The following is a 20,812-nucleotide window of genomic DNA, read 5'->3' as shown; positions in this document are numbered from 1 at the left end:
ATGTTTTCATTGCCTTAATCATCTTGTTTTAGCTGCCGGTGCTATATCTGAGGAAGACTTGTTCTCCACTAGTATATCAACATACTCAATTAGAATTTATCCTTCCATTGTTACAGACAATATCTGTTATTTCTTGACTTCTTTATGAAGTTCCTTCATGTCACGTTTCGGTTACCTCCACCGCTTGACCAAACCTCCACCTCCATTGTTGATTCTCTTTCGTTTATCTATTTTTGTTTATATCTCCATGTTTTTCATTCCAAGAGTCATTTCTCAACAAAAAGAATGCCTGAACATCTAGAATATGCAGAGGAAGAGCTGGAAGACCTCATTGGGTCAGATGGAGATCAAGACATATCGAATCCTACAGCTCTGGCAAATATCAATCCCTCGATACCTATCGCTGCTACTTTTGCTCAACTTTCCCCTTCCAAGGCCACGCTAAAGTCGACTCCTAGTACCAAATATCCTCATATAAGCAGCAGCTCTTCGGTCTCGAAAAATGATATAGAGGCCAGGCTATCAGAGCTGAGGAATAAGAAAAAAAGAAAGGAAGTTGCTGCAAAGGTTGGAACGCGGACTCTGAAGAACTTGTGCATGGAAGGTATGTCTGGGGTTACTTGGCTTTGAAGAATGAAAATGACTATGGTCGTAGTGATCCAAGCCAATTCTTCCAGAATATGGAATATTGGAGACTTGGAATACTCATTAGTGAAGCCGTTCATTGATGAGCTACCTTTTGACCAGTTGGTGGAGATTGAAAGCAATAGTCCAGTCAGTAATGGCCTGGATTCATCAACGATAGTACTCAAAAAACTTTCTCTAGCATATACAAAAAGACACTGATTGGCTCTGGGAGATATTCGTACTGCAAGATTTCAGATTGTTCTATGTAGGATGTCGAGAAAACCATGGAGAGCCTCGTACTAGCGGATGGAGAAAGATGTATAAAGTAAGACGAAATCTCACTGCCATTTTTTGGTTTGGCAATGTATTCAATGTTTTAAGGCTGATGTTTCATATAGAGAGCAAGAGAAGATGCTGCAGAAAGACAATTGCAAGCAGCTGATCGAGTAGCTGCTAGATATAAACAACTAGAAGATGAGAAAAAGTCAAAGAGTATCGTATTCTTAGACAAGGCTATCCCAGACAAGAGACCTAGGGGAACGCGGGGCAAAAGTAGAACTGGAGTGGCTAACTCGCGGCGTGAGTTACCTCCTATCTCTGAAGCCATCCCATTCATAGCTGGCATAGCTGCCTCAAAACAATCGGCGGGTGCTGCAAGTGCCATAGCAAAAGCTCGTGCCGAAGCGCAAAGGGCGCGTATATCTTTAACTCATGCATCTGGAAGATATATCCCCCCAACTAAGACCCAGACACAAGCCCAGCGGTTAGCCCAAAATCAACTGTTCAAAAATCCGTTCCTTCTCAGTAGCTCTGTGCCACAGACCAGACCTGTATCAAGCACTATAAGCCGGATACCTCCCCCTCGTTCCGTTCGTATTTCTAAAGCAAATTCCATGCTTCATGAATCGCAATACTTTGCATCATCCCCAATACCTGGATCATTTCCAACTTCTCAGTCCTCCCAATTCCGTGCATCTCTACCTTCTCATCTTATTAACCATCAATCTTCCTCTTCATCTGCAAGCAAAGAACGATTTATCATAGATGGTGTGGCGAAGAAGGAATTAAAAGAAATCAGAAAGCCTCAGGTCGAAAATTTTGAGGCTCCGAAATTGAAAAAGGAGAAGGGAAAGGAGAAGGTTGATTTCTTTGGAAATAACAACAAGGCTGATGGAGGAGGGATATTCAGAGTGAAAAAAAGAAAAGCTGGGCAGCAAGGAGCAGAAGCCAGCCCTGTGAAACGTCCAGCCTTGGGACATTAGAAATATCGCATTGTCAATCATTTTGTATCCCAACAAATGCTTTCAGAACAAAGTTGTACATATTGCATGAACCTTGCATTCTACACAGAATAACACAGCAAGCGCAACTGTCAAGAATGAGTGCATCAGGTGAATCCTTCAACCAAGATGTTGAACTATTTTGTGGTGCTTTTCTACTACCAATTTTCCTAATCCATCTGTTTCTCTGGTGTTGAGCACACTAATCAGTCAGTATTGGCAGGGACGTTGCGACTATATGGCAAAGACGTATATCATTGTCTTAAGGGTCATTACCTTAGTCATTTGCAAGTTCTGATAACATCTTGTCAGATCAAAATCACCTTTTCCTGCTACCACTTGCTATAGCGAGGATTCTGCAATCAACAACAGCTTTGTCACTTACAGATCTTACAGGCAAGACATGTCCATACAAGCACAATCTGGTCAGACACGTATGGGTTCTATTAACACATCAGACTGACTTGTAGATTCACCACCATACCAACACCTGGGATTGCTTTGGGTACCATCGGAAACCGGCAAAGACGTAAAAGCTCCTTCATCAAGGTTTGTCAACCTCAAACAAGACTCTATATACATTTAATCTGAGGTCTCACCCGTAAACGCATCTCCATTCCAGCAAGGTCATCCGTAATTCTCCTCTCCTCGATAACCCAGACTAAACCGCTTTAACAATGTCTGCAGAATTATCCTCTTACGCTTTGTAGTTGACTATTGTTGACCCATTCTTGAGACATATTACTCCCGTCCAATTCCAAGATGATTGTGTAGATCTTGTAAGAAATTCATTCTGAAATAATATCATATTTTGACCCAGGATCAGGTTCCAAAGTAACGGTAAGATGGTCGAAAACATTTCTCAGTGTGCCATGTCTTGTCCATTCCTCTTTTGCCTGTCTGCTCATTGCTCTCTGTAGGCAAAAAGTATCAGACGACATGAGAATACTTTTAAGCGTTATCCATATTTAATCTCACTCTCTCCATCCACCAATGGTCTTGAAATGTCATAAGGCCTCATGATTGTGAAGGCATAACCGTTGAACAACTCGTCGGTTTCGTCCATAAATTTCTGGTGCTTTCAAAATGTGGGTATGGCTCGTTTCCTGGCAAAGCTGACGAGTCAACTATATAAGAGCTGAAAAGATTGTCCTTGGTGGTGAGCATAAGGGCCAACGAGTCCACGTCTCCATTCGACCTTACTTTTCGGAAAAGACTCGAGTTGGCTGAGCTCTATCCATTCACTTGCGAGCTTTAGCCCTAGCTATGGAAAAGGTCAAGTATAAACATGTCGGACAAACCTACCCTCAACACAGACGCCAAATCCAGTCGATTCATGCCCATGGCTGTATCTTTTTGTTAGTCATTACAAAGAATTCATATTCAACTTGATTACATTCCTGAGTTTTGCCACAGCCAAAGCTGGATATAAGGTAGTGTTGTTGCGATATCCGTAGCTATGAGATGTACAATGGATTCCATAGTCGTACTCCGTTTGACTTTTTGGCTTTTCATGCTCAGTGTTGGAGTCAATATCTGTCCATAGTTATCCTTGAATGGTTTCCTTTTCTTTCTATATGTCTATCCGTATATGAAATGGACAGGATTCCGTCATTCCTTCTGGCATAGGGTAGTCGGCCGTCTTGCCTGTTTTGTGTCAACACCAGTGTTTGTTGCAGCTCCGTAATGCACCGTTAATTTTTACCATATAATCAAGCCGCTGCCTATGCGATGATTGGGATTTGTTGTATAGCAGGTTCATTCGAGTTTCACACTGTTCGTATTGAGTTGAGTTCCTTGTTGAGAATTGTTTGAGGCAACTGGAGCTTGGCAGGCTGGTGTATTACATGACAAAAAGTGATATCAGCGCAAGAACTAAACTGCTCCTTTTCGGCTGAGCAAGCTAAAGAGACGGCGGAGTGGCGAGAACGTCCAAAAAGACAACCTGTTTGAAAAGCTTTGTGACAGGATATGCTTCAGCATATGACCCATACAATGCCGTATTTGCGGAGAGTATGAATTAATGGTATAACCATAGCCCAGAGTCAGAGAGCATGTCACAGCAGGATCTGACTACAGCCAGTACTGGATCTTCAACGTTTGTCAACCACGATATCATCAATGGGCCAATCATCCCTTTGCTATAAAGGATCCGGTCATATATAAATGACAACTTATTCCTGCACATTGGTTTGTTTCGATGTAGAGTGGATCCAAAACGCCAACACACCTGAGCAATTAACCACTACGTTCACAGCTTTACTCCAAAGTCCCAAACTTTGACACATACTGCAAACTCCACAATCGTCTCCTCTGGTGGTAGATGTGCCTCTCCGTTTTCGTCCACCACGCCTCCCGCATCATTCTCTCCCAAAGCCCAATAGACGAGATATATTTTGGCTCCGTCCATCTGCAAGCACGATGATTGTTTAAGGCCTTTTGGATGTACGTCAAGAAGTGACAAGAGAGGAATAGGGGGATATGAGTCGGATGAGGATGAAGTAAATGGCCTGTCGTATGGCGGACGGGGCAAAGCGGATGTATCAAGAATAAACAGTTGTGAATTCTGATAATATAGTCAGCATATTAGATATGCATGTGAGCATGGGAAACAGACAGTATTGAACACAACTCTTTCTTCGTTTGTGTAGAGTTGGTTGATACTATTTCCAAACATGATGGGTAACAGATTCTTGGACAATGCTGTCTGTCGTTTTTCCTCGCTTTCCAAAGCTAAAACAAGTTGGTAATCTCGAAGAACCCATAGAGTGCCACCATGATGAGCACAAAACAAATCATTTGAAGTGTAATGACATCTAGTATCAATGTGAGCAAATCATGCCATGAAATCAAAAAAGAAGAAACCTGCGCAGTGAATCCTCGCCTATCAGATAATACAGATCTACTCAAAGTCATTTGCTGAGATCGGAAATGTTCCTTCGAGCTACAAGACCCCTTGAGATTCACTTTTGCCACTCTTGCAGCGCCCTCAAAAGTTGGTAAAATGACGTTGATTGGCTCTTTCGGAAAGCTACTACAGTATGCAGTATGTATATTGACAGTAGCATCAACTGGAGATACCGAAGGTAAAGTCAAAACTAGCTGCTTGGTTTTGCGCGAATAAATGTGAACTGAATGTCGGCCGCAGATGAAAACATGATCATCGTCAAACTCAATGTACTGGTGAGGCGGTCAGTATGGTGGATATGCAAAGTAAACAGTAAACTTGCATTGATTCCTGACCTGAGTAGAGGTGATCTGATTGGAATGCTCTCCAACCCACCATCCGCCAATCCGTATATATATATCGCTTGTTCGCCCGCGAGACCTACGACAGGTCTCTCCTCCTCTTGACATTCCCTGTCAACTCTAGCTCGGAAAGCCCAACAGTCAGTTGGAGGCCTAATTGTTTTGTAATACGTCAAATGACCCCTCGGAGGAATATCGTCTGATAAAGCCTTGCGTTCCCATCGAATGCCCAACGTATGAGAGTAGCCTGAACCGTACATCTCAGACTCATCAGCTAGTGGGAGGGCACGTCGTTGGTTGGGAGTGAGTCTTTGGACAGCTGGAGGGGTGAGATGGACCTCGTAAGAGTTTATGAGACCAACATTAAAGATGATATACCCGCTGGTAAATTCCATATGAGAGTAAGGAGCGGCGTCGATATATTCAAAGAGAAGGCTTTGGTCGGCGGCAGGATTTACAGAAGATGACTGAATACCATCTACAGAGGTTTATCATTATTTAAGGAAGTGTGGAAAATCAGTCACTTACCCACCCGACTAACACTGTATAATACTTGCTCCTCGGGATCCACCTTGATTCTCCAAATGGTATTACGATCAGGAGTCAACCACCCATTTCTCGCTCGACCAGACCTCCAGTTCTTCCTTGTCACAATCGTATCCTCACAGACACCTCTCCAATCAATCCTGAAGCCACTGTCTCTGCTCAAGATGCGAGGATCTGCGTGGCATAAATCGAAACAAGCAGATATCAAGGAACCAGCTTCTATGCTTTTGAGACCTTTCAATCGCTTTTCACTGATTCCAATCCTCTCAGCTAGACCGCGGAAGATTGACGTAGAGTACCAGTCTATGAGGAGCTTCCAAGCGGGACTGACTAAACTACAACGACAGAGGTCCTGTAGCGGGAGATTGTGAAAGACTTGTAGTAGAACAGACGGTCCTAAAGCCTGAAGCGGATCAGTTGTATGATAATCTGTGGATAGTTGGGACATCTTTTTAGAGAGTAAAATCAAAGACAAATTTCAAAATGCAATTATCAAAAGATGAAGTCGTTATAACCAAAAGATGATGTAATACAAGGCGGGAAGACCCGCTTTCAATTCCCAGCCATCGACGCGATTTATTTTGTTTTATTTTATACAGCTCGCCAGTTGTGAAGATTACGTCATCACATTTCATCACGAGAGATCGATAAAGCGACAATGAGAAAGAAAAAAACTTTTGACTTTTGATATATTTCATCCATAAAAAACAATGTTAGCCAAGGCAGCAATTCCAACTCTGGTTTTGGCAGGTAAGTGTCTATTTCACGAGATATACTACATTGCTGAGGCTATGTCTAGTGATAGGATTTCTCTTTTTCATATTTGTCACTTTTTCTGTTCCGTATATCAAATCAATCTATCTTTTAAGGGTCGCCGGTACTGTGGGAATCTCAGTCGTGTCTGCATCAGCTTATGCAAAAGCTGGCGTCTTTGGCATGTGCTATGAAGGAGAATCAGCAAAGTAAGTTTACTGTAGCAAGAAATTAAACATGGCCTTTGACTCATACACTACCTAGGATTCTTGGCATACAGATATTCCATGGAGAGGAGGATTGCTCTAGTCCCAAGTTGGGATACGACTTTGACGATACCTTGGTTGGCCTTTTCACTTCTGAAAACACTCGTGCCATCGTGAAGTCATTCTCGACCGCCCTTGTCCTCAATCCTATTGCTGCAGCCTTTGGAGGCATGGGCGTCATCACTGGTCTCCTTGCTTGGGTCTTTGCTAGTCGCGGATATGGGATTGTGAGTGTTTTTATCGTTTAGCAAATTTTGACTTTGAGCTTTAAGGCAACTTTTACGGCTTTACTTGTCGCAGCCCTTGTAGGATGGCTAGCGTTTATACTCAATCTGGTGCTCGCACTGGTTGGCCGTCATCGCATTCATGACGTTACGAATGGTTTAGCTACTGGTCACCCAGGTAGTGCCATTTGGTTGGCATTGATAGGCGCGGTTGGTTATATCTTGTTCTGGCAATGAATTATACTAAAAATCGATAGATTTTGTTTTCTCTGGCAACCTGTGCTGCCGGTTTTGGGGTATTTGGAAGGTACCGTTCAGATTTGCCTCCTTCAATGGAGAAAGAAGGTACCCAGCCTCGGTGAGTGCAGGCGGCTCGATACGTTGGAATTCACTCTAACCAGGTTAAAGTTGGAGAAAAAACATTTTCAGAGGAACATATTGAGTTGATACAAATAGACTCACAGGCAGGTTATAAATATCAGATTCGATAATAATTGCACAACCTACAACAAACTAGTTTATGTACAATACAATATGACAAGATACATGTTCCATGCAGCTTTATACAAGTTATACTCCATTCTGTTTCATTGCAATCTTGTAGAGGTTCTACATCAGCTTATGAGATGCTTGGTACTTTGACTCTGCAACGACAAGCACTTGCCACTTCGTCCTCTGTTCCAAATGAGTCTTGATAGTCTGCTTCCTTGTCTCCATGACTCTTACTTTTGTCACTCTACACCTTGTTGATGGCAATAACACAGCACATCTGCCAGGATAGTGGTAAAGCAGGAGAAGGAGCTGATAGGCCTTGGGATGGGATGGAGCTTGGCTGAGTAATGTCTAACTGTTCGAAACAGTGACAGGTAATTAAAATGCATCCACTGGGGAGCTATGAACTAAGATTGCTCTCTTATATCCTCAGATTCTACAACGGTCGGTTAGGTCTCGGTCCATTCAACCAAGCCACTTCCTCAAAATACATTATATCAACTCTCTTGACCTTTCTCTGTCTATAACCCTGTCAACATCAAACATCGCTATTGAACTGTCTTTCAAACCATGTTGGAAGTTATTGTCTTCCATATAAGCTCTTCCAGGCTCAGTCGAGTCTACTCATGCCAAGCAACTTGGACAGCAAGTTGGTGACCTTGTGCAGATGAATCTACCAGTAATTTCCGTTTGATCTGCCAATTGAACGAAGGTAGGGTGAATATAAGCTTGTTAGATAGTGAGAATGATCTTTGAATTTATTTTTAAATTAGGAATTGTTGCAGTCATCTCTGACTTTTCTAAATTATTAGTAGATAGTTGGAATTTGAAGCTTGAAATGTTCATGTCGGATTGAACATGCTCTCAAAAGAACTTTGAAAAACTTAGGTGTGGTTGCACTCAGGATATAAACAATCCTTACCCTGATGTACCTTCACTGAAGCGAGCCAGAGCATGGTTGAATAATCGAGTGCTGCGTCAAACTGCTTTTGTGGGATTAATCTTGCCGCTGCCTATAGGGATCTTATTAGTGGTCCCAAAGAGAAACATTGTTTCAATCCAACACTATATGCGCACCGTTATGACACGACAGCTGGAAATCTTCCCTACCAAGATGGACGATGGGTGTTCCCAAAACAATCTGCATTAGACAGAAAGCCATGTGAACAGGTTTGTTTACATAGAGTGTGCAGACTACCACATTCATAAAAATGGCATCGTCTTCTAATCTTTGTAGACAATTCTCTCTTTTATTGGCGAGTAGTGAATTCCTGTATATATCGACACAACTCTTCAACAGATCTGAGCGTAACTGCATTGTAGATGCTCGCTCTTATTCCTAAAGTAGATTTTGTCAGATCTTCAATGTCTACATGTAGAAACGACGTACCGCCCACAGATCGATGGCCTTTAAGCTGTTTGAATCCTCTTTTTTCTGCTCCTTCCAAAAAAGCCTTTTCCATTCCTTCTCCAACAATTTCAAACGTCACGTTCACCCAGCTTCTTGCGCTTTTTTCCCTTACAACAGTCTTAATCTTACCTCGAATCTCCGCTTCATCCAGCGTTTTGTATAGAAGCTCAGCCTTTTGTTTGTTTACTCGTTCCAAACCTTCCAAGCCACCTTCCTCTAGCATGCGCGAAAGAACGAGAGCACAAACATAAATTGGGAATGTGGGAGGTGTGTTGTAGAGAGACGCATGATCAGCAAGAGTCTTGTACTCGTATGTAATTGGAGTCACAGGGACGCAACCAAGCTTAGCTGCCGCGGTTGTATCCACCAACAAGTCGTTTCTCACAATTAATACTGTCACGCCCGACGGGCCAATATTCTTTTGCGCGCCTGCATAAATGATGGCGTACCTATCTATACACTGAATAGGACGAGAGGTGAATGAAGACGAATAGTCAGCAACAATGTTGACACCCTCTGGGACAAGGTCGAAGGGAAACGCAGCCTCGTCATTGACGTTGGGCGGAAACTCGATACCGTTGATTGTCTCATTTTCGCAGTAATACACAAAAGCAGCCTCTTTACTAAAATCGTACTCGTCTCGTTTTGGAAGCCGAGTGTAGCTAGTGGGCTCTGTTGTGGCTGCCACTCGAGGTACGGCAAATGCTGGACAACTAGGGAAAGGTGACAAGGTCAATCGCTGAGCTTCGGCATAGGCTTTGGAGGACCAAGAACCAGTAATGACATAATCGATCGTAGGCGGCTTGAATTCTTCTGCAGGGACTGGATGCGTGAGACGGTAAGCTGACAAAAGATTCAGGAGTACGGCAGAGAACTGGCCCGTGCCACCACCTTGAGAGAAGAGAATGGTGTAGTTTGAGGGGATGTTGAGGAGATTTCTCAAGCTGGCTGATAGAGTATGAGCCTTTTTCTATCACCAAACATTTCACATACCATCAGCCTCTTCAACGACAGCCTTGAACTCTTTACCTCTATGACTGAGTTCACAGATACCCATTCCGGTGTCAGCATAGTTCAACAACCCCTTGCTTGCATCTTCAAGCACATTAGTGGGCAATGGGGAAGGGCCTGCAGCAAAGTTGTGAATATCTTCTCTTTCCGGCATGTTGAAGTTGTTTATAAAGAATAAAAATAAAGTGAAAAGGAATAAAGAAGAAATATAAATTCGAGTTATAAAATGTTTATCTTTCGAGATATGAGTCGGAAAGTCGAATTCAGGTACTGATTACGAAAGTTGGTCACCGTGGGAAAGTTTATTAGGCCATCCATCATTTATATCACTCTTCTTCTTCTTCTCTGCTTCTTTCCCTTCTTTTTCTTCTTTTTCATCTTTGATTATAGAAGAAAAAATGCCAGAGCCGGCAAACCAAGACACTTCCAACCATCTATCCCCCAGTACTGTAGCCCTTTTGGCGCTTGCCCAAGATGTCTCTGCGCTCCTCTCCCTATCTTACGAAGTCACCGCATCAACTATCCATGATTGGTGGCATACGACGCTGGGTAAACTTGGAAAGGGCGATGTAGTACCGTATGGTCATGGAGTCAACCGGAGCGGTGGAAGGGAGAGTGGAAAAGGGCTAGCGGTGGTTATCGTGGGTGCTGGTGAAGGCGAGTTCATCCCTGTTTCGTCTAGAAGCATATGTACTGAAGCCTGGTGGGCGCTGTAGCAACCGGCCAAGCCATGACTCTCCATTTGGCCAAGTCAGGCTACACTGTGTTTCCCTTCATTCCACTTCCTCCACCGTCTTCTCCTGCCTCGTCTAGTGCTTTATCTCATTTGCTCATTACTTGGAGTGCTATCCAAAAACGTCTTCGCGCGCGAGTAGAGAACCATCCAGGGGTGGTTGTACCTGTGATAGTAGATCCGGAGAATACTGCTGGACAAGACGACGGAGGGGATCTCAAGACGATTCTTTGGGCCAAGACTGAGAAAGGTGAAAGTGACGCATGTGGCGGATTTGGGGTTGAAGAGCGAGGAGGAAGATTTAGCCATGCCGGTCAAACGGTGCGAGCATACTGCCGAGAAAACAACCTTACTCTGGCCGCCATCATCTGCGCCTCTCGCAAACGCATCGATCAGCATCCTCCCTCTCATCAAATCCTTCAAAGCGACAAAGCTGCCATTCATCCTAATCTTGCACCTACTTTACATCCAACATCATTGTCTGTTACGCCAGAAGATACCCTCATTTCGTTATATAGAACAAATGTGCTGGATCCGTTGAGTGTCATCAAGGAGTTATCAGATTTATTGGCAGCTTGCCCAGCTCCGTTCCAACTGGAAAGAGATGGGACCAGCTTAGACCCTGTAAACGAGTCGAGAGTGAGAGGGCGAGGCAGGGTGATTTTTGTCAATGGAGAAAGCGGAGTAGGCTTGAGCAGTTTGGACGATACAGAATCTACCGGTGGAGGCGTGCAAGGTGTTTCTCGGATGATTGGTGCTGCGAGAAGTACTACAGCGAAACTTTTGAAGGACGAGCTTGATAGAGTAGGTATCGATGTCTGCGAAGTGGTTGTTGGTGTGTCTCTTTCTCTACCATTCTTGATTGAAAAGACCATTGACGAACTTAAATAGGGCCTATGGCGTCAAAAACTGGTTCAGCAGAACACAATCTTGGCCAATTCGGTCAAGACAGTACAGATTCCAAACAAGAACAACGTCTTGCATCAGCTCATCCTATTATCCATCATACTAGTCAGTCCCTCTTCCTCTAACGCGCGGCTAACTCTCAACCCCACAGATCCCAACGTAGCTTCCCGCCTGACCATTCTATCCCGACTCTGGGCGGTAGACGATGCTCTCCTCTACTCATCTGTACGCCGAGCCATCGAAGACCGGTATCCACGGTACAGACATCATGCAGGGTTGAGTGTAGTGGTAAACGATCTAACAGGGACGTTGCCTGGAGGCACAATCATCAAAGGTGTTAGCCAATGGATTTGGAGAAGGGTAGTTGGGTAATTCAAGATATACCTGGATTGCTGGTCTCATTTCAGTTGTAGGAATCATAGAATGTTGTCCCATCACTTGTTTGTACTACATACGAGTCTGCCTATATCCAACTTTTGTAGAATCTGTACATGTAGAACCTTTTGCGATTATCTCAACACGTGCAATTCATCCCTCTTTCTCTAGCTTTGCCGAACCCTTCATTCCCTCAGGCGAAATAACTTTTGAGTCAGGAAAGTAGATGGGTGCAAGCTCCTGGTAGACATCTTGGTCTCGTTGCGAAAACACAACGTAGATGACACGGCTGATAGACGTATCTTTTTCGAGAAAAGCACGGGTTGCCGAGAGAGCGACGTGAGTGGCCTCTCTGATAGGATACCCATCTACTGTATTGTCAGCCTGCAAGACATTCAAGGGCACACTCACACACGCCGGTAGAGATACTCGAAAACCCAATGACACCTCCACCATGCTCTCTGCACAACGACAAACAAGAGTCGTAACAACTGTTCAGCAAACGTTCCGCCTCTTTGGGCTCATATCTTGCATAGATTGGCCCAACCGTATGGGCCACCCTGACACTCGGCAAGTTATATCCCATCGTCACCTTTGTCTCGCCCGTCTTGGCTCCACCGAGACGCTCACATTCACGCAAGAGACGAGGACCCGCGGCGCTGTGGATGGCACCGTCTACACCACCACCACCGAGCAGAGACGAGTTGGCTGCGTTGACAATCATGTCTGCCTACACTTGTCAGATACTTCATCGACATAGACCCACCTTGAGCTTTGTAATATCACCCCGCCAGATAGACACCCGCCTGTTGATCCCAGGGTCTTGGGAAAAGTCAGACGCCAAAGGTTTGAGAACGCCTTGCTGCCATAGCTCTTGCAGAGAAGGAATATCTTGAGCAGTGGTGGTGACCATCCTAGACCGAGTTTGACTTGCGTATAGACGTTTAAAGCTGAAAACTCGGTTGAAAAGAGAAAGAGACATTACAAGTGACATGTCAATAGAAATGCAAGAATGGAAATTCTATGCATATATATCCTTTTTCCGTCCATCCTCCCTTGGCCGTCTTCCGCCTCTGCCTCCATACCCATCACTCCTTCATCCTCTTCCCGTTGACAGCGATAAAGTGGTAAAAGATGATGAACACCATGGCAGCGACGCCGAGACCGTTGGCGATATCGGTGAGCGCAGTATCTGAAATCATGTGGATGGGTCTCTCTGCACAAGGTTAGGGAGATGCTTGAGGGAAAAGAGAAAAAGATGGAATGACTTGCGATGAATGTGGATGAATAAGAATAAATGTTGTAATGTTGTAAAGTCAACTTTGCATTTCCATCTCGTCATTATTAAAATGGCTATTCTTTTACCATTTATTCCAACCATCAAGGCAAAAGTGACGGCGATTCATCAACATGGCGACAAGTTATACGTTGGCCTCGCAAACGGTGCATTGCAGTTGTATGCTTATCCCAAAGGCCATTTGCTGTCTACGCTTTCACCCGCGAGACGGCAGATTGACCGTATAGGCGTATTGTCCCAGGCCAAGTTACTCGTCGTGCTGTCGGGTAGGTTGTATACAGTTGGCTTGGAAGGTCTGACGGTTGTAGATGCCACGGTGACACTGTACGACCTCGATAGTTTAGAAAAATCGACGATAACGCTGCTTCAAGCGAGAACGGTCTATTCGTTTGCGACGGTTGTTTATCGACGGCTAGAGAGACTCTGCGATTTGTTGGTGGTGGGATGTAGGAAAAAGGTTGTTGTCTATGGAGCTGGAAGGGACGGGTTGAAAGAAGGCTGGGTAGGTGAAGGGTGTGACCCATCTGACATGGGTGCAGGAACTGGCTATACCTCATTCACCGCGGCATATTGTGATTCCAGACGCAGGTTCTGACCTACCAGAGACGATTCATCTGTTGTTTACAACGTCGACATCTGCGCTCTTGCACTTGAATCCGTCTTCTTCACGGCTCAGTATGACAGACCTCACGACAGACCCACCGCCTCCGCAGTCTTTGGTAGAGGAGGCTCTGGCGCAGCCTGGAGGAAATGCGTTTGGAAAGGGTGCGTTTGGAAGCTTGGGAGGGTATGTTGGGCTGGGAGGTAGGAGTGTTGGACCGGTTGGGACGGAGACAGTGGGTGGAGAAGTCTTGTTGGCTCGTGATGAGCTTGGGGTGTTTTACTCGACAAAAGGCGACTATACGAGGCAACGGTCGATACATTGGGGAGCACCTCCCAATGGTATAGGTAAGTTGTAACGAGGGCTGTGAAATCTAAACAGTTGCAGGCTTTGTGAACCCATACATATACACCCTTCTCCCGCCCACAACACCCGTTTCCGCCCCTAGTTTACAGATACACTTGGCGTCTACGCTCACCCTTTGCTCAACACTCTCTCTTCCCATCCAGTTGGCTGGCTCATTGACCCCAAGCTCGCTTACGCTTGTGTCTTTGCCTTTGTTGGCTACAGCTGAGAATATTAAGTCGAGAATCAGAGTCTTGTTTGTAACAACTCCGACAGATAAACAACTTTTGGCAAGTGAAGGGAGTTCGATTTGGGCTGTTCAAGAAAAGGATTTGCAAGATGAAGTGGATAATCTGGTCAGAGAAGGACGGATTGAGGATGCAATTGGGCTGGTGGAAGCCATAGGAGAGGATTCTCTCTCTTTGGTAAGTTTTTTTCTTCTTGTCAGGCTGTTTCTAAATATTGTGGTTTTTAGAATCAACGCTTAGACCATTTAAAGATATTACAAGCAGTTCATCAAATGGCTCGAGGCGAGTATCAAATAGCCATGGAAACTTTCTTGATACACAATGTGAACCCGGCTCTGGTCCTTTCCCTTTATCCAGCATCAACCATTTCTGGTAAATTACACGTTCCCCGTTTGGGTTGGCTAGAAATGTTTGGTGCGGTCGAGGGTGCTAAACTGTACCCTATTGCTGTATCCCAAAAGGAGCAAGAAGATGCAAATGGGCTGTTGGAAAGTATCAGGGCGATAGCGTTGGATAAGAGGGACGGAAGGGATGAAGAGAATACACAATGTGCTAAAAATTCGGAAAGCACTGTGGTTCACAATCTTATTGAAACGCATGGCGAAGGTGAATTTGTTCTCAGCTTACATGTAGAGGATTGTTGACGAATGAATAGATTTGGTATCGAAAGAAGCTTTTGAAGCATTGATGTATTTTCTTTCTGATCGACGTCAAAAACTCACAGGTGCCATATCTTCGTCTTCCTACTCATTGCCTAGCGAGGCATCCCTACCCCCACTTTCCTCGTTGTCTGCATCTGAGCAACGTGCTCTTCCATCTTTGCCTTTTAACGAACTGGAGAATGGACAACAATTACTGAGGATGGCGCAGATCATTTACACTGGTCTGATCAAAGTTTACTTGGTAGCAAGACCTGTTTTGGTAGGAAGTTTGTGTAGGATTGAGAATTGGTGTGATGTACAAGAGGTTGAGGGGCTGTTGAAAGAAAAAAAGGTTAGTTTTTGACCATTACAGAATGCTAAGAATTGGGCTGATAAGAGTTTAGAAATTTGGGGATCTGATTGATCTTTATCAGGGAAAGAAAATGCACAAAAAAGCACTGAGTATGCTTCATGAGCAAGTAGTATTTTAACTCCAAATTGACTTGCCATATGCTGATGATATCGAGCCAGATTGGCAAAAGAAGAAGACGATCCCTTGGATCGATATCCACCAACAATATCGTATCTCCACAAACTTGGTCCCGATTATTTAGACTTGATCTTGGAATCATCAAAGTGGATATTCCAAGAAGCCCCTTCACAAGCCCTTTCGGCAAGTGTCTATCCCCTTGTGTCTATGCCGGTTTAATTGTGGGCTAATGAGAATGACAGATCTTTACAGCCGATGAACTCGAAGTAGACCTTCTCCCTCGCGATAAGATCACTGCTTTCTTAGAACAAAAATTCCCCGAAAGCTGCATGAAATACCTGGAACATCTCATATACAACATGGGAGAAAAAGGTGTAGACTATCATGATAAATTAGCCTGTTTTCTCCTTGCTGATAGTCGTAAAAAAATTCAAGGCATGTCTCCTTTTCATGATAACGATATGATAACTTACGTATTGTATCCATTAGGAAAAGTATCAGAATCATACGACAAATTCCTTCAATTCCTTATATTCAGTTCTCATTACAGACCTTATAGGCTTATGAATCAATTGAAAGGGGATGAGATGCCAGAAGCCAGAGCAATCTTGCTTGGACGAATGGGCAAACATGAGGAAGCGCTCAAAATCTATGTATATAAGCTGGAAGATTATTACGCTGCTGAATCGTGCGTCTTCATCCCTCTCTTAAATATTGCGTCTGATCACTAATGTGGAATCAGGTATTGTATGAGGACGTATCCTGATAAATCAGACATATTCCTGATTCTACTCCAACTCTATCTCCGTCCCTCTTCTGCAAATCACGTACATCTTCTCGCCCCCGCCCTATCCCTCGTTTCCAAACACTCCACCTCTCTTCCTCCCTTTTCCGTCTTGAACCTCCTACCACCTCTTGTTGGATTGACTGACGTATCCCAATTTTTCATCCGTACCATTCGTGAACAGTTTCGTAAACGAGTAGAAGGGCGCGTGGTGAGGCAAATAGGTAGGGCGAGAAAAGAACAGGTCAATGCCGGTCTGATGAGACTGGATACAAAGAGAGTAAGAGTGACGGATCAGAGAATATGCCCACAGTGCCATAAACGATTAGGCATGTCAGCCATTGCTGTACATACGCCAAGGTGAGCCTTTCGCTTCACTAACTTCGTGCAATGGGGCATCACACAGGTCGATTCAGAAAGAAGTGCTGATGTTTTGAGGTTAGGGGAGAGGTGACTCACCTACATTGTAAAGATAAATTCAGTGCCAAGTTAGCCCATCTGAAGGGATAACGGACAACTCCTGCATTAGGGCAAATTAATAGATTTATAATAGGATCGATAGTTTTGACAACGTTTGTAGATGTTAATCTGTTGACGAAGGGAGATAAATAGATAGCGGTTTTAGTTAGAGGCGCGAGTCGCAAGTGGCTTAATCCTTATCTTGTTTTACCGATCATGCCAAAAGAGATGCATTAGATATCATACGAGTACAGATTTTGTGTGATAATCTCCATATCTCTCATGTGCCCCCACCAGTCATACATGCACAAAAACTCTTTTCCTCACTTCCTTCAATCTGCACTACTAATTCGGTTAGCCCTCTTATTCTCTTCTTCAGTATTTTTTCCACCCTAGCCACGATTTTTTCCGCGTTAACATAGATGGTCTCGCCCGTTTTAGCGCGAAGAGAAATGTGGGGAGGAGTTACATGTCGACTGGGATCGAATGACGAAGGAGATGGGGCAAGATGAATGTGGATTGAGCCAACGAGCTCCCCCTCGCATCTTGGCCAAAACCTAGGTGCCGCATAATTTGCTAGACCGTCGACTGACGACAACTGCAGAGTATCTTCTCAGTCTGTTGTGCGTATACTGCAGGTGAAAGCGACGTACCTCGGCCAAAGCAGCTCGGATTTCACTTTCCTTATCGTCGCCAACATCCAGACACAGTATTCTGCCTGAATCTATAACAAGTGGTATGACACTGGCCATGATCAAGGCGGCAATAAAAAGAGATGCGATAGGATCAAATCCTGTCCAACCAGTGATACGAATAAGAAGAGTTGAAATGATTACGCCTACACTTCCCAATGTGTCCTATGTTTTATACTATCAGCAGCTCTCAGAACCAAGAGATAGTGAAAGACTTGCAGCAAGAACATGTAGGAATACACCCCGCATATTATGGCTATGAGCATGATCATGTCCATGCCCGTGATTATGGCTGTGGTCGTGGGTGCGGGAATCGCATTCATGATCATGATAACGGTGGTCGTGATCATGAGCGCTTATGTGGCTAGAATGGTCAGAGTCGTGTTTATGGCATTGATCGGGATGCTTGTGCTCAATCAGACAATTTTGTAGGCTAGGTATGTATAGTTGGTACTCACAACATTGTCACTTGTCTCTCTATGTCCATGTTCGTGCTTGGATTTGTGTGGGTCTATATGCTTGCGGGCTACTACTGGTATGACAATGCTTGAATTATCTAGCCGAGCAGGCAGTTTGTGCTCTTGGAGTATGCTCTGTGGTGAATCTTGGCACGTCTATAGCAATACATCAATAAGATGACAAAGCAAGAGCTAAAACAACGTACAATAGAAGGATCATGCAACGTGTCGTGCTCATATCGAGCCTCCTACCATAATCAGCTGCTAAAAATAAATTCTTTAAAACACTTACAAGCCTGGTAGTAGGTGCTGGTGTATGGGAATGCGAATGTCCATGTTCATGTCCATGTCCATGACTGTGTCCATGATGGTGATGGCCTCCAGTGGCATACATGCCCCACAAATTGATAGCCAGTCCAATTCCTGAAACTAGCAAGAGTCGATGAGTTTTCATTTCTGGAGGATCGAATCTAGCATACATTATTAGATTATTTATTAAAACCAAACGTAAAAAGGAGACTTACACTCGTTGAATGCCCTCAAAAATAATAAATACCGATATCAGAATGAGGAAACACCCATTGGCAAAGCCGCTAAGGGTTTCCACTCGAGAGTAGCCGAATGTGTAGCGACCATCAGGTTTCCAAGTGGTAGCCACTGATGCCCATAAGCCTACTCCCAAACCAAGACAGTCAAAAAGCATGTGAATTGCTAAGACGTGATTGAGTTGACTACATGACATTAATGCTTCCACTCACAGTCAGAGATGAGACCCAGAGAATTCGTAAACACCCCATAAGCCATCTGAATCCCCATATACCCCAGATTCAGTAAAAGAAAGTAAAAGATTCGAGATGAAGTGGGAGTAGTGATAATCGTTTGAAGATGGGGCCGCCAACGAGCTGGGAGGAAAGAAAGTAGGGACCATGACGGCCTAGATGTAGATATCGTTTGACTGGGGAAATACCACTACATATACATTAATCGTAAGATTGTGCGGCATATAACGTACAGATGTCATTTCTGCTTGTGCTTTAGGAGCTAAAGATGCCCACACACTAGCCAATGTTAAAGGTATAAGCAACAGCATATCTGCATAACTTGGAAAAGGGTGAAAAGCGAAAATTTGGAGAAGAGGAATGGCTAAGAGAAAAGTGATCCGGTCGGTTAAGGTTTTCAAATGCAAGGAGCCAGAGGACGAAGGTCGGCTACTGAAAGTGAAGGGGATGTAGTGAACAAAAAAGGCAGTTATGAATGAACCAAAGCGTTGAAATAAATAAGGAGATGTCGGAACGAAAGCGGGAATACTTCCCTATTTACAGCGGTAAGTTGAAAATCAGACGAGCAAGGACAGATGGCTAACCAAAGCCGATAGGCACAAAACAAATACTGAAGCAACTGATGCAGATATGGCAACATTCCACAAGCTCTGACGGTAGTGTGGTGTTAAGCCATTCTCCGAGCTTTGTTTTGGAGTGGCCAGCGAGTAATATTCAGCGACGATAGTTGTTGTGATGAGACCTAGTATGATGAAAAAACTTGTGACTGCAACGTTGTCAGCTGCGACAGATGTCGGTTAAACGACCATACCATTACCAGCAAGCAACTCCTGAGCAAGCACATAAAAGGTAGCAATTATCGTAGGCCACAAAGTTCCAAGCTAGATAAATTCAGCCAATGGTGCACTGGGTGTCTGTAAAAGATTACAGACCAGCCGAGGATTGCTGAATTTCCAAACCGCAGCGAGGTTGCTGGTGTAGCCCACAACAGCGATACTAACAGCCGTAAGCTTAAATAGTAACGACCTCTTGCTTACCGCAGTGGCCCCAATCTTTGCAAGGACAGGAAGAAGAATAATGTCTGAGCTGCAAAATTAACGCTTGATGGTATACAGCCCTGCTACATCAGTCAATAGGAGCTCGCCTGTATACATTAATCATACCTTTCCCTCCGTGTGCTGCTTCATGGAAGCTTGCTGCCTCCTCTGACCCCATACTCGTCTCACTTCTCCTAGCAATCTACCACCCCAAAAAGCCAAAATTAGCCAACCAACATCTCCTCCTTCTTGATCCTTGTTGTCCAACACCCATGACTTGCTAACTGCCAGTGCCAAAGCCCCAACAAAAAGTCTCAAGAAAGTATTTGATGGGCTACGATTCATCCGCATTGTTCGGGAAGATGTTGACTGCCCAGCCCACCGTGCGGCTGGAAAAGGCGAACGGGACGAGGAGACGGGCGTGCTTGGAGGCTGCATGGATTTTTGGCAGCCTTCTTTCCCGTCGCCTTGCAATATAAATGTCGGAAACAAGATGAATGTTGCAAGGTAAAATAGAAATGTAGAAAGAGCAAAAAGAAGTTGGATTGGTGAGGCGGTGATCGCCGACTTTAAGACATTGTCATTTTTCTTCTTTATTCATTTCTTTCGTATTTCAATTTTACTTATCTTTTCAACTATTTACAGGAAAATCTATGACTGAGGGATTCACCATCTACTGGTCCATAGCATCCGATCTATCTGCTCTCAGCGCCACTCAAGTTATAGCCTAATGCTAAAGGTTTGGGAAATTTAGCATGCCAAGTTTCAAGCAGGTAAAAATGTTTTCGTCTTTCAAAGAGGAACGATGCATGACTGGTGAGATGAGAGAAGAGGAAGCCACCATAAGGCATACCTCGGTCTCTCTAAACTTTGCGATGTTTGTTTGCTTATGATTGCAAAAAGCAAAAGAGAAAAGAGTATAGTAAGGTGGCCCACCGAGCCAGCGGAAAGTCGGTAGATCGAGGCTTGAAGACTTCTATATTCATCAATGAGCAACTCTTCCTGCAACTCTTCAAAGTAACATGTCTTGTCTAGTTTCTCTTGGATTCAATACTTCTACCCAGTTATTCAAGACATCACTCTCTTGGACGTGGTCGCAGAATGTGCC

At 44.2% G+C, this 20,812-nt stretch overlaps 9 protein-coding genes across 9 annotated transcripts; 4 read left to right on the top strand and 5 right to left on the bottom strand.

The window, feature by feature from the left end:
- Positions 1–285: 285 nt before the first annotated feature.
- On the top strand, positions 286–1,889 carry L203_102385 (uncharacterized protein; the record flags this gene model as incomplete). Its single annotated transcript, XM_066211811.1, has 5 exons — positions 286–604; positions 656–774; positions 827–952; positions 1,026–1,206; positions 1,255–1,889. 5 exons carry the CDS (start codon positions 286–288, stop codon positions 1,887–1,889), a joined length of 1,380 nt encoding a protein of 459 aa, XP_066067908.1.
- Positions 1,890–2,141: 252 nt separating this feature from the next.
- L203_102384 (uncharacterized protein) lies at positions 2,142–2,538 on the bottom strand (the record flags this gene model as incomplete). The annotated part of the gene is made up of 4 exons (XM_066211810.1): positions 2,142–2,201; positions 2,293–2,350; positions 2,396–2,446; positions 2,507–2,538. 4 exons carry the CDS (start codon positions 2,536–2,538, stop codon positions 2,142–2,144), a joined length of 201 nt encoding a protein of 66 aa, XP_066067907.1.
- A 1,543-nt stretch (positions 2,539–4,081) lies between these two features.
- L203_102383 (uncharacterized protein) lies at positions 4,082–6,150 on the bottom strand (the record flags this gene model as incomplete). Its single annotated transcript, XM_066211809.1, has 7 exons — positions 4,082–4,087; positions 4,138–4,152; positions 4,198–4,473; positions 4,525–4,723; positions 4,777–5,087; positions 5,138–5,634; positions 5,685–6,150. 7 exons carry the CDS (start codon positions 6,148–6,150, stop codon positions 4,082–4,084), a joined length of 1,770 nt encoding a protein of 589 aa, XP_066067906.1.
- Positions 6,151–6,412: 262 nt separating this feature from the next.
- Positions 6,413–7,387, top strand: L203_102382 (uncharacterized protein; the record flags this gene model as incomplete). Its single annotated transcript, XM_066211808.1, has 6 exons — positions 6,413–6,452; positions 6,502–6,664; positions 6,720–6,948; positions 6,994–7,155; positions 7,203–7,303; positions 7,354–7,387. 6 exons carry the CDS (start codon positions 6,413–6,415, stop codon positions 7,385–7,387), a joined length of 729 nt encoding a protein of 242 aa, XP_066067905.1.
- Positions 7,388–8,687: 1,300 nt separating this feature from the next.
- L203_102381 (phosphoserine transaminase) lies at positions 8,688–10,013 on the bottom strand (the record flags this gene model as incomplete). The annotated part of the gene is made up of 3 exons (XM_066211807.1): positions 8,688–8,776; positions 8,828–9,796; positions 9,842–10,013. The coding sequence occupies 3 exons, from the start codon at positions 10,011–10,013 to the stop codon at positions 8,688–8,690; spliced, it is 1,230 nt and encodes a 409-aa protein (XP_066067904.1).
- A 244-nt stretch (positions 10,014–10,257) lies between these two features.
- Positions 10,258–11,870, top strand: L203_102380 (uncharacterized protein; the record flags this gene model as incomplete). The annotated part of the gene is made up of 4 exons (XM_066211806.1): positions 10,258–10,516; positions 10,576–11,427; positions 11,484–11,603; positions 11,650–11,870. 4 exons carry the CDS (start codon positions 10,258–10,260, stop codon positions 11,868–11,870), a joined length of 1,452 nt encoding a protein of 483 aa, XP_066067903.1.
- A 156-nt stretch (positions 11,871–12,026) lies between these two features.
- On the bottom strand, positions 12,027–12,786 carry L203_102379 (uncharacterized protein; the record flags this gene model as incomplete). The annotated part of the gene is made up of 3 exons (XM_066211805.1): positions 12,027–12,241; positions 12,285–12,599; positions 12,660–12,786. 3 exons carry the CDS (start codon positions 12,784–12,786, stop codon positions 12,027–12,029), a joined length of 657 nt encoding a protein of 218 aa, XP_066067902.1.
- A 436-nt stretch (positions 12,787–13,222) lies between these two features.
- On the top strand, positions 13,223–16,789 carry L203_102378 (uncharacterized protein; the record flags this gene model as incomplete). Its single annotated transcript, XM_066211804.1, has 12 exons — positions 13,223–13,436; positions 13,479–13,609; positions 13,710–14,112; positions 14,159–14,541; positions 14,592–14,970; positions 15,020–15,357; positions 15,410–15,480; positions 15,537–15,678; positions 15,738–15,930; positions 15,985–16,183; positions 16,238–16,639; positions 16,723–16,789. 12 exons carry the CDS (start codon positions 13,223–13,225, stop codon positions 16,787–16,789), a joined length of 2,922 nt encoding a protein of 973 aa, XP_066067901.1.
- A 229-nt stretch (positions 16,790–17,018) lies between these two features.
- L203_102377 (uncharacterized protein) lies at positions 17,019–20,142 on the bottom strand (the record flags this gene model as incomplete). Its single annotated transcript, XM_066211803.1, has 14 exons — positions 17,019–17,336; positions 17,392–17,595; positions 17,650–17,835; positions 17,889–18,044; positions 18,095–18,136; positions 18,181–18,358; positions 18,413–18,599; positions 18,647–18,857; positions 18,901–19,200; positions 19,252–19,433; positions 19,479–19,548; positions 19,600–19,639; positions 19,705–19,787; positions 19,831–20,142. The coding sequence occupies 14 exons, from the start codon at positions 20,140–20,142 to the stop codon at positions 17,019–17,021; spliced, it is 2,469 nt and encodes an 822-aa protein (XP_066067900.1).
- Between the last annotated feature and the right edge of the window lie 670 nt (positions 20,143–20,812).

Source organism: Cryptococcus depauperatus, chromosome 3 (assembly GCF_001720195.1).
Source record: "Cryptococcus depauperatus CBS 7841 chromosome 3, complete sequence".
Classification (NCBI taxonomy): domain Eukaryota; kingdom Fungi; phylum Basidiomycota; class Tremellomycetes; order Tremellales; family Cryptococcaceae; genus Cryptococcus; species Cryptococcus depauperatus.
Note: the sequence above shows the minus strand (reverse complement) of the source record. Positions and strands in the feature narration are given on the sequence as shown.